This window comes from Syngnathus floridae, chromosome 11, assembly GCF_059516105.1.
Source record: "Syngnathus floridae isolate MCC-2025c chromosome 11, RoL_Sflo_1.0, whole genome shotgun sequence".
Taxonomy (NCBI): domain Eukaryota; kingdom Metazoa; phylum Chordata; class Actinopteri; order Syngnathiformes; family Syngnathidae; genus Syngnathus; species Syngnathus floridae.
The window spans coordinates 8078763-8091012 of record NC_142423.1 but is presented as its reverse complement, the minus strand read 5'-3'; the positions used below and the strand labels follow the sequence as shown (position 1 = coordinate 8091012).

Below are 12250 nucleotides of genomic sequence, written 5' to 3'. Positions count from 1 at the left end.
TTGTGACGTCAACATGGCTGATGAGTTTCATTGTTTTACTGTCTTACCTATTTCATGAAGTCATCACAAAACAGAACCCAGAATTTATGGCAATGTAGCAAAGTACTTTGTATTTGTTGCTCAAGTATAAACAATGAAAGAAAAAGTAAACATGTAGTTTTAATGCGAAGCAGCAATCTCCCTCCGAATGTTCATCTTGTCACACCTCATCCGACTAAAGGTGAGTACACACATTTTCAGTATTACAGTACAGTCTTTCACATCTGACAAAAAACATTATCTCAAACTCTCTCAACTTCTTTAAAGCTCACCGTCCAAGTTATCAAAGGGTGAGTATCTTTTCTTTTTGTGTTATTCATTCTTAACATCTTTGAATACTTGTGTGACGGTTAAGAATGTTGAAATGTTACCTTGCCTAAACAGTTAATAAAGGTTTTATGTTGGCAACAGCTTGACCCTATTTGTCTGCCTGATCACAGTTATCATAACAATCGAGACCCGATTGAACCGTAGCACGTGTATTTAAAATAATACAATAATATCTGGGACACACAAACATAACGATGTTCACCAGAGCCATTTATGAAATAATTTGTGTGTGTGTGTTTTTCCTTCAATATAAGCCTATGTATATAACAAAGGCAGATGGAAGTCATTTAAATGGCATGTTTTGAGAATAAGGTGTCTCAAAGAGTGTGAATGGCTCTGCCTGGCCTGGATTCAGGATTTTCAGGTGCAGATATTGTGTGTTATTTCCCTTGAGAAATATTCCGCACGTCATGTTCTATGACACTTGCAGCGATAGTTATAAAGTTACACAAATTCCACCGCTTTCTCCACGTGTTCTCATGGGTGCTTGTAGCCTTAAAAATGCTGGGTTTAAAAAAAACAATTTGGACCGCCAAAAAAGTCTTAAGCTCATGTTTGAAATATTAATATTTTCTATTTATTTAACCTGTTGGTCTCACTGCATCCATCCCACTTGCAAACATTAACATTTAATATTAACTTTTAATGATTGTGCGAAGAGAGATGCAAAGGGAATCAGATTAAAAAAAAACAAAAAGCAAGCAATGACAAATTTTGCAAAGCAAAGTGGAGAAAGCATATTCTCAGAGTTAAGTCATGTAATCAGTTGACTATAACAAAAATTAAGGATATATATTTTTGCAATAAATATGGTTTGTTAGCTTTAATTAATATCGTCCCTTTGGTTCCTTGACACACGCGCGTGCACACACATGCTTTTCTTGCATTTCGGGTCCTGTATTTGTTTGTTTCATCTTTCTAGGGGTCCCCCTTGCGGCCAAACCGCTACGCATCCATTACATAGCTCCGTTATGAGACAGTTCCCCATTCAGTCCAACCTTGAACCAAGAGATTGCATCTCCCCCACGACCCGAGTACTCAGCAAGCGGCATGGCAGACTCGCTCGGAAGGATTTGCTACGTTTCTCCTAAGGCGTCCCCACAAAGACTCAAAGAGCGTGGCAAGTGGGCTACCAAAAGCGAGTTCATCCTGTCAGTGGCTGGTGCAATTATCGGACTTGGAAATGTTTGGAGGTTTCCTTATTTATGCTACAAGAACGGCGGTGGTAAGAGTTATTATTTGTTTTTAATCCAGGATAGAAGTATAACACCTAAAATAAAAAAAATGCATCTCTACTGCTTGCATGAAAACTGTTTTTAAACTTTATAATTTGTTTCTGCATTTTATTGAATTGTGATGTAAGGAGCGCGCGCGAGCAAAGTTGATCACCCTCACAAATAAAATGGATTTTTTTTTTTTTTTTTTTGTCAGCCGACCACTCATAAAGGTTAACTACAGCCTCTGCCAAGTCCCTGGGAGCCATCCCCTGCAAGGCTAATCTTTCTGTGTGCCCTCTGCTACACATTAGAGGCAAATTGCTTTGACAGCTTGTAAAAGACTAAGAAAATAACGTTGCACGTGTCGTAGTCACATTCTTGGCTGAACACCACCATTTTTTTTTTTATGTCTTACTATGAGCCGGAAATTTTGTATCCTTTTAATCATTGGAGTTTTGTTGTGTTTTTACGCACACAAAAACTTGCCCATCAAAACTGAACTGATTTCAACCTTTTTTGTTTGTTTGTTTTGGCAGCCCATTCCGTTTATATCCAAAAGAGGAGCATCGTTATGTTCATGTCTTTTCTTTGACTGGGCAGAGCACGCACGTGAACAAAAAAACAAAACAAAAAGAGCAGACATAAGGAAGTGATGTTAGTGGCATTATGCAGGTGGAATTTGTGTAACTGCTCCCTCGACGTCATCCCAAATTTTCATAACAATAAGTTGCACAACTAGTTAAGTAAGTATCAGGCAAGGTTCCTCACGAGAAAGGAATGTATCCTAAGGCAGCTCCATGAAAGGGTGTCACGATTAGTAACCATTAAAATCTTGTCTCGTCCTGCTGACCCTTTGTACCTTTGCTTGCAGGAGCATTCTTCATTCCATATATCCTCTTCCTTGGTGCTTGCGGTGTCCCTCTTTTTGTTCTGGAGACAGCTCTTGGCCAGTACACCAGCCAAGGGGGAATCATGTGCTGGAGGAAGATCTGCCCCTTATTTGAAGGCAAAGCACTTGTTTCTTCTCAAAAGAAAAAGCTGAATTAATTTTAACGTGAGTTGTTATTTTCAGGCATCGGCTACGCCGGTCAACTCATCCTTTTCTATGGCTGCATAAGCTACATGGTCATTTTAGCCTGGGCGTTTCTCTACCTCTTCTCATCTTTCTCCAGAGAGATGCCATGGGCAACGTGTGATAACACATGGAACACAAGTACTAAAATTACACGCGGCATCAAATATCGGCATTGTTTTATTCTGTTGTCGTCCCGCTAAAAATCAAATGTCTGTGTCTAACGTGTAGCTTTGATATTTTAGACTCCTGCGTTGTATTGACCAACTATTCTTCCAACTGGACTTCCAGCGGGAATATATCATCATCAGTTGTAGAGTTTTGGCGGTAAGTCATTTTTTGGGGGTTCAATACTTTTTAAAGTTATATAGAAGTGCAGGGCAGGTACATATGGAAGACTAAAATAGTGGAGTCCTGGGTGCTTCATGGAAATGCATATTGCAACTTCAAATTGCTGTTGTAAAAAAAATATTGGAGCAATTAGCAGATATTGAACGGACAAAGGAGAAGTTACACTGGCGTAGCTAGGATGTTTTCTTCGGGGGGGGGCAATGGGGTGGCTAAGAATATCTTGGGGAGTCAGTAGGTTTATGTATTTATTTATTATTTATTTATGTTTTGTTTTTTTATTTATTCAAGAACTGATTTGCTTACAGACGACGTGTGCTAAACATCTCCCCTGGCATTGAAGTTTTGGGAAAGATCCAATGGGAGCTTTCTTTGTGCCTTCTTCTTGCTTGGCTCATCTGCTACTTTTGCGTCTGGAAGGGGGTGCGATCCACTGGGAAGGTACGAAAGACGCAATGTTATAAATACTGAAGATGAACATTCTGTCCTGCTCAGCCTCCAAAGTTGGCCACAATCTCCTCTGAAAGATAGCTGACTTCCAAGTAGCTCCAAATCCAAAACAAATGTTCCTCTTAGAAAATATGTAACACCTCTCCAAGATAATCTAATTTTCCCTTTTTCTCAGGGCCACCTTGCACTTAGCTACTTGCATCTGCAGGTCAACGGCTGGTTTTTCATAGCTGACCTCAATAAAATTAAGGTTTAGTTGTGCAATTGTGATTATTTGGTGGGGGGAAAAAAGCTTTTAATATGAATTAATTAAAAGGAGAGAAAAAAAATCTGTGAAATGAACAAGACTTCAGTAGGCCCCCATAAAGTGATGCAGCTGGTCGGATGCGGCCCTCGAACCTTGGGTTTGACACCTGGGAGTCCTTTTCCACTCTATCTTGGTAACTTCACAATATATATGGCCAGTGACGGGAAGTATGGATGCTGGCCACAGGTGGTGGATGACTTACGGTCCATGTGTCACATGGCCCCGCCAATTCCAAAATTGCCCCCTGTTGCTTAATGTGCATCTTCACTCTGGCCGCTCTTCTGGAGCCACAAAGTACTCCCTAATAGCTTGGGCACAAAATCCATTGTATAGCTGTTTGCCAAATAATACTCAAACAAAAATTCAATTCCTCTTCCTCGGATGCATTGCACATAATTTATGCGCACGGCTGGATATATTTTCTTTGATGTCGAAAGTTGTTGACGTGATTTTCATTGCAGCAGTGAGATGTTTGAGGGTCATCCCTGCATGACTTCTTTCACCCGCCCATCATTTATTATTGTGCATTCGGAAAGAATAACACGAGAAGTGGCTTCATTTTCCAAACAGCACCAGTATCCTAAAGGAGCCATAAGCAAAAAAAAAAAAAAGACCCAGAATGTCATGATCTAATCTACAAAGTGTTCAAAGTGTACAGTGTTATTTACGGGTATCAATTTTTTTTTTGCGCTCCCTTTCACAACGACCCTTGCGACTCGGGGATTCTTTCATGTTTATCGGGGCTATTTCGTCAGGGCAGAGTTGCACCCCGCTGGGGCAAGGCTCTCACGAAACTTGAAACGCAGTTCCAAACCAGATGAACTCAACGCCGTCTACTTAATGTGCAGTTTCTTCACCTCCAGAAAGCTACACCTTTATGTGCCAAAGGGATTGTTGAATCGAGTCTGTTTTAGATAAAGTATCTGTGCTTTGAGGACAGTTTGTTCTTCCTAATGCTTGTCGAAACAGCAACGGCAGACACCGGCGCTGCCCGTTCACTGTCTGAGCCGAGCTGTATCAACATCAGTGGGGACATACAGCCAGGCGTAATCTGAAAATAGGCTCTGTCGCCATCCTGTTTGTCGTTGACACTTTGTGTCGTGGTAAAACAAGTATCAGCTATCACCGATTGCTGTTTTTATTTTTTTGTAATACTGTTTATTCGTCGATTTAGGCCACCTACTTCACAGCAACCTTCCCTTTCGTCATGTTAGTGGTTTTGTTCGTCAGAGGAATGAGCCTTCCAGGTGCCCTGCATGGCATCAAGTACTACCTGTACCCCAATCCGTCACGGCTCGCCGATCCACAGGTAGTAAATATATATTGACGCTCAGCAAAAAATTTGTGTGATGTCATTTTGTTTATAAATGCTGCTTTTCATGGGATAGGTATGGATGGATGCTGGAACTCAGATTTTCTATTCCTACGCCATATGCTTGGGATGTCTGACCACACTTGGGAGCTACAACAAGTACAACAATAATTGCTACAGGTGAGCAACTTTTATTTTACATGGGGGCATTTTACGATACGAAGCGTAAAAGCTAAAACGTGCTAAAATGTTCAGGAAAATTATCTTGGAGTTGTCTGATTTTGGAACGAAATTAAATAAAAGACTGTGTGAGGATTTTTTTTTTCAAAATTACCTTCTTAATTGTATAAAAACATTTAAATTAACTTAGAACACCCTAAATGCAAAAATCGTTGCCTTAACCCAAAACTGTAAATTTGAAAACTAATTTTAGTCATTTCATAAAAAAATGCAAATATATGCTTTTGCATTTGAACTCTTATTTTCTTTTGTGAACTTTTAGTTATCATTTTCAATCCTGTTATACAAATTGCTTTGTCCAGCACAGTAATTGATCAAATGTGGTTTCAAACTTGATTAGTACAATGCATTATTTGTCTGTGATTAAAATCGCTCTTTTATAGTTCACTGGCCATAAAACAGCTGCTGATATTTTCTGGCACTTTCCAGGGACTCCTTCTTTCTCTGCTTGCTGAACAGTGGAACCAGCTTCATTGGTGGATTTGCTATTTTCTCAGTTCTGGGCTACATGTCCCAAAAACAGGGTGTGGACATCGCTTTGGTAGCAGATTCAGGTATGACCTCATCAGTCATGCATGCCAAAATGCAAAAGTGGCAGAGCCTCTACTTAAACCTTGGGCTGGTTTATGCAGGCCCAGGACTTGTTTTTATCGTATACCCACAAGCAATCAGCCTCCTGCCATGGCCTCAAGTCTGGTCTGTGTGTTTTTTCACAATGATCATTCTGCTGGGAATCGATGGTCAGGTCAGTTGAAACGTCGGATGGGATGTTTCTGGAGTTAGCTAACTGCTTGTCTTTTCTTTCCTTAGTTTGCTGGACTCGAAAGCATCATGACCTCTATAACGGATATGTACCCTGCCCAGATCCAAAAAGGATATCGCAGAGAGCTCCTTTTATTGCTAATCTGTGTTTTTTGCTATCTCTTTGGCAATTTATTGGTGTCACAGGTAAGAAGTCAGGGGTAATGAGGCTATCTTTTTTTTTTTATATGGGAAACTGATGTTATTGAGGTGCAAAAAGTTATTCCCATCAATTATTTCGACCCTTCAATCGTACAAATGATTCACTAATTATCTGTCTGTCTCAATATTTTATCATATTTCAAATCGTCCTTCCCCCATTAAAATGAATGGAAAAGCCTTAATCATCCCAAATTTTTGTATCATATGTTTAACAAAACATAGAGTAACATTTTTGTTAATAGAATGAAAAGAATTAAATTGTTTTTGGAACATCTCCAATTTTTGCTGAACAACAACTCACATCCCTATAACTAAGTCGCGCCACTCGTAACTCAAGACATTGCCTAATCCCACCAATGGGATATCATTTTGTTTTTAGCTTCAAGTTGTTGCTAGGCCTCATAGACCTTTGCTGAGTTTGTTTCCGCATGCAGGGTTTGCCCTACCCTAATATTGATTTCATTATGGGATGCCGTCCCATTTCAAAATGTGACCGCGCTGGCACAAAATTGAATACCAGCACGATGATGTTTGGTACATAAATGGAATGAAACATAATTTCCAACCTATTGTTTGGGTTTATGAGAAACTGTCTCTTTCTGTTGTAGGCCGGCTCCTACATTCTGCAGATTTTTGATCACTACGTCTGCAGTGGTCCCACCCTTCTTTTGATGGCCATCCTCCAGTCAGTGGTTATCGGATGGATTTATGGCAAGACATTATTAACACTAAATAGTTATACACTTACTTGCTTCAAAACACAATTATCATTCATCATGTAGTGTTAATAATCTAAGTATGATTTAATCCTACATTTATCTGAGTGTAAGCGACCATCATGTTATTTATTTTGATGCAGACGACAAACACGCTGTCTGATAAAAATAAGCACAGGCTCTGTTATGCAATTTCAACCTTGTAGAGCTATATTTAAAATAGAGCATATCTTTTGGGTCACATATTATGGGCTCTATTTTGGAAGACTAAACAGGTCTATTTTTTTGCGCAGACGGTCTCGCGCAAAATTAAAATCACTTAACGAATAGTAATCACTCTCATCACTGTCTCTTTAGGTGCTGAACGCTTCAGCGACAACATTGAGGATATGATCGGATACAAACCTCTGACGTTGATTAAGTACTGCTGGCTCTACGTCACACCTATGATATGCAGTGTAAGTACAGCGAAGCCTCACTTTTGTGTGCGTTGATCTCATAAGACATTTTGTCTTCTTTTACAGGGAACACTTGTGTTCTTGATGCTGAGATACACACCTCTCAGGTACAACAACACGTATGTGTACCCTCGTTGGGCCTATTGGATCGGCTGGTTCCTTGCTTTGTCGTCACTCTTTCTGATTCCTTTTGCCATGATCTGCAAGTTGGCCAAAGGAAAGGGCACTCTTATGCAGGTTGGTGCTTCAGTGAGCCGCCGTCGCTTTATGTTGTTGCCCCTTAACAAAATGTCACACCCTTGTGTGCCCGTAGCGTCTGAAGACAAGCACCCAATGTGCAGACGATCTCCCAGTGATGGCGAAGGAAATGGCGACTCTTCGCATTGCACTAAACGTTCACGATGATGGCAAAAACAGTAATAATCGATAAAATAGCCTCCGTTGAATGCCATTCTCGATACATATATACTGTACGTACAGTATATATATTAGATCAGGTTGTTTACTAAAATTAGGTCAGCTATTCTATGCAGTATATGGGTACACAAAAAAAAACAAGTTAGAAGAAGTTTTTACAATTTTTACAAATCAGTCTATTGAAAGTGTTTTTATTACGCTACAGCATAGGAGTGAACCTCCGCTTATTTGTGGTTTGGCATTCATAGATTTTTTTTTAGGGGGGATAAACCTGGAAAAACTCTTCTACCTGGTTTTGTGTTCAAGTGCCATAGCCATGTCTAAAATCAAAATATTGTTTTCGTGCCATCTTTCACGAAAACCATTTAATCACGTTGAAGTCAACCCCAAGGTTTGACAATTTGGAAAGGGACCAAAATTGGAAAAAAAAGACATGGGTTTCTGATGTCTCAAAGAAGGTAAACAGCCAGCACGCGTACTGCCTACTAATTAAATATATTTGACTAGACCTCAGTTCAGACGACACCAAAGGTTCAACTGTTATTTTAGTGCTTAACTTCTTTTTACAATTGTGTGACAGTTAATCTTACATAAATGAGATTTGTGAGGTTTCTACTACATCCATCTCATTCCTTATTAACGGTAAGAGATTGTTTTGTATCTTAATCGTAATGTTTTCCCTACTACTGTATGTTTGCACACTCTTAGGACAACTCTGATTAGTAGGACAAAACCAGGCCCAGAGTGGCTAATCCGGAACACTGTGAAATTCCCACTGGGCCATGCTATTACAGCCGCTCTTCCAGCCAGTTTTGAAGCAAAGTGCCTTAGTGCAATCATTTGTCCTACTTGTCCTACTAGTATGCCATAGTCGTCATACTAGTATGTGGAAAAAGGTTGCTAGCAGACACAGTCGTACTACTAGTGTAGGGATTTTCACCTGGTTTTGTCCAAGGGACCGCCATTATAACCAAAAAGCAGCTCGTGGACCACTGCTTTGGTGGAATATTATTTTAATTTGCACTAAAGAAGGCTAAAGTTGCACTATACAGGCTATTTGCATCGCTGTCAATTTTGGAAATCTCAGCTACATTTGACATAATTTGGATGGGTAAATTATTCACAAAATTAGCTGGAAAATAAATCGAGTCTAAATAGGAAATCCATTTTATTTTTGAAATTGTTACAATTATTTTCCAATTTCATGGACCACGTGCAATATCGCCACAGACCACGAGAGGGCCGCGGGCCATCGGTTGATAATCCCTGTACTAGTGCTCTGAATTGTCCTCCAATAAGGACAATTCAGTGTACGAGTATGCATCGTGGGGTGGATATGCTCAAACCTGTTGAAAGAGAGCCGTTTGAGCATTAATAGCCTCTAAGGTTCCACAATTCGGAAAGGGGCCAAAATATTTGGGGAAAATGGGCTTCAAATAACGAAACAAAAAAAGTAGAACTGCAGATATGCATGTTACGCACATCACTCGGTCTCAGTTCAGACTGCACCAAAGGATTAACTCTGTGTTGCATTAGTGCTTAGCTTCGCTTTATTTACTACCATGTTTCAGTTACAAAAAAGACTTAGGAGGATTTTCTAACACCCCCCTCATTCTTTTTATGAGAGTGTTCTGTTGTTTTGACATTTATATCTAATGTAGAGAATTTTTATATAGTCCTATTTTTACACTGTTTACAAGTCTTAATGTTATGGCTTCCGTCAGTCATTCCAGATGCAGCGACCCTTTTTGGGGCAGAATGTTCTGATCTTCTCATCTCTGTGTTATACTGTACAAATGCAAATGACCTTTGCCAAAGACACTGACACACACACATGCCAATTATTTGATACAATTTGAGCATTTTCTGTCTTTTTTTTTTCTTTCCAAAAATCAGCTAATGCCCAACTGTTGGATGTGTCTAGAAGGTTAACCTGTAGTGAAAAGTGTGTTAAAAGGTTTTTTTTTTTCTCTTCCTGGAAATGTCAAACGTGTTCAACATTTATGACAGTAAATCCTTACGTTTTTGTTCAACAACAATTTTGGTTAAGGTAGAGGTTCCGCAATTGTGACGTGAAACAAAATGAAAGCCAATTAGGAAGCGACCTGAAGCTAATTCTGTTGCCGGACACAAAGTAAAGTGTTGAGTATTTGCATTGACAGCTTTAGCTCATGTGATGGCTATTGGTTTGTCCGCCATGTTGAAGGTCGAGATCAGGAGGATAGGCTTAAAATACAAAGACCACTTGACCAACTTGTGTTAGTTTTTCCTGTCAAACTACCCTGGTCAGTTAATATCAAGCGTTATAAATTTTCTAGGATGTGCTAAGTGCCAGAAAGTTGAGAGTGTATAAAGAATCCTACATATTTAATATAATACCGCAGCAGCGTCTGGCTAATATCCAATGTTGAAGTCCAAGAAGTTTACTCCCATAAGTGGGCTTAAGGGGAAAGCGTTCTTTTTGCCTAACCACTCATGGATCCAACTATTATCTGCATAGCAGTGAAAGGAAATGCCGTGCTTTCTTAGACGGAACCCAGGGGCTACAAATAGAATGAAAACAGCAGGGGCTCTCAACAAGCACTGGAACAAAACAGAAACACATCAACCTCTAACATGGCGGCCACGGACATGTCAAGAGATGTGTGACTTCATGGGAAAATTCAAATTGAAATGACAAGCAGAAAAGTTTACAACCGCTAGCTAACAACAGTTCATCTACTTCTGTACTACCACCACCACTACTATGCATTCTTCTTTTTTGTATTTTCAGGCAGTCTGTGTGCCCTGTAGCACTATGCTACCTCTCACAGGTCAGTGTTGATAATACACCAAATACGAATATCTGGATTGGGGGGAGGAAAATGGTGCTCCGATTGTTACATGTAGAGGGCGCTGTGCTGGTTATTTCTTATACACCGCACACGATAAAGTCAGGAAGATCTCACTTGCAGATCCTTAAAAATCAGTATGTGTGTACTGTACCCTGCTTACGATGTTTTTTTGTGTCCTCCAAGCACACAGTGTCCGCACAGACATTTCTTTATTTGGGTTATTTTACCAGCCTAAGTTTTACCATCCCTGTTTCCATTTGAGTCTTAACTTTGCAGGCCTGATCATCAGGTATGGAATGTTGTTTTGCATACTGTCTAAATGTGTATTCTGTGTGCTTTTTCAGTGTAGCCCCGCCATTTTGATGACAGAGTCACTCTCTTTCCTACTCGCTCTCTGTTTATTGGACCCATAGGGGGTATTGCAAGACTTGGCTTAGTTCCCTGCACCATCTAGTTAGTTGAATTTGTCCCTCATCTGACCACGTGCGCACTGCTGGGTGTCACAGCGCCAGTTTGGCCATTTCCACTTCATTTCCCTCTTGGCACCTTCCCCACACTGCCTGCACTTTTGTAGAATGCAAGCCAAACAGCATGCATAAGCATGTTACAAAACAAGCAGACTAACTCATAAATTCAAACCTATGCACATTTTCTACTTTGCTATAAACTGAGTTTCCCCATCAAACAAGCATTCTCTTCTTTATTTTGGCATTGAAAGTTCTATTTTTTCTTCATCAAGGAAGTGTAGTGTTGGGGTGTCAAGTTTGTGGTGGTTTGTCACTTTGGGGGGTGACAAAAGACTAAATGCAGCCATGGGGTCATGGAAGTTGTTGCCACGGAAAAGAATCCACACAGGCGGAGGCTGTCAGGGTGGTGGCTCAGCCTCGGTTTGCTACTAACAGCGCCTCATTTGTGCCAGTCAGAAGTTACTGCAGACTAATGGAATGCTGTTTTGGAAATTTATCCAATATCCTTGAGACCTACATATCTACTACTACACTATGTCTTCACAACTAAAACAATTCTGCACACTTGCAGAATGACTACAAGGGACTATTAGAATCTTGCTTGTAAAGCCCCCCCCCCACACACACACATACACACACACACACACAACAAATCATGCAGGCCATGAAAGATTGCCCAATTTTGGTTCAGCTATTATGATAGAGGATCAAACCAAATTCACTGGAAATGTTAATTTTCTTTCTCCTTTTAAAAGTAGGCATCAGGTGTGAAAATTATGCCAGCTTTACCTCTGACTAATCACTGCCAATGACGGCTATAAATGTCAAAGATCAATTTTAACCAGGCTGGCAGTGAATGAGGCACATTGGGACAAATATTTTGTCTTGTATTATCTTATAAAAATTCAACTCTGATATGGCTTCCAAGTTCCAAGTCTGCCTCAAGTATTTAGCCTGTTGCTGGCTGTATTATTTTTAATACTATCTATAATCACTTTAATAAAGGTTTCTTGAAGTTTTATTGATTGATTTATTATTCACTTTATACTGTCTGTCTTTACATGTGACTTTAAATCTGTA

At 39.9% G+C, this 12250-nt stretch overlaps 1 protein-coding gene across 1 annotated transcript; it reads left to right on the top strand.

Annotated features, from left to right (window-relative positions):
- The first annotated feature begins 1350 nt into the window (after positions 1-1350).
- Positions 1351-12189, top strand: slc6a11a (solute carrier family 6 member 11a). The gene is made up of 14 exons (XM_088390029.1): positions 1351-1594; positions 2458-2592; positions 2659-2799; positions 2904-2985; positions 3315-3447; positions 4938-5072; positions 5152-5255; positions 5745-5869; positions 5948-6060; positions 6126-6263; positions 6887-6989; positions 7352-7452; positions 7519-7689; positions 7766-12189. The coding sequence occupies exons 1-14, from the start codon at positions 1420-1422 to the stop codon at positions 7880-7882; spliced, it is 1773 nt and encodes a 590-aa protein (XP_088246155.1). The 5' UTR covers positions 1351-1419; the 3' UTR covers positions 7883-12189.
- Positions 12190-12250: the final 61 nt, after the last annotated feature.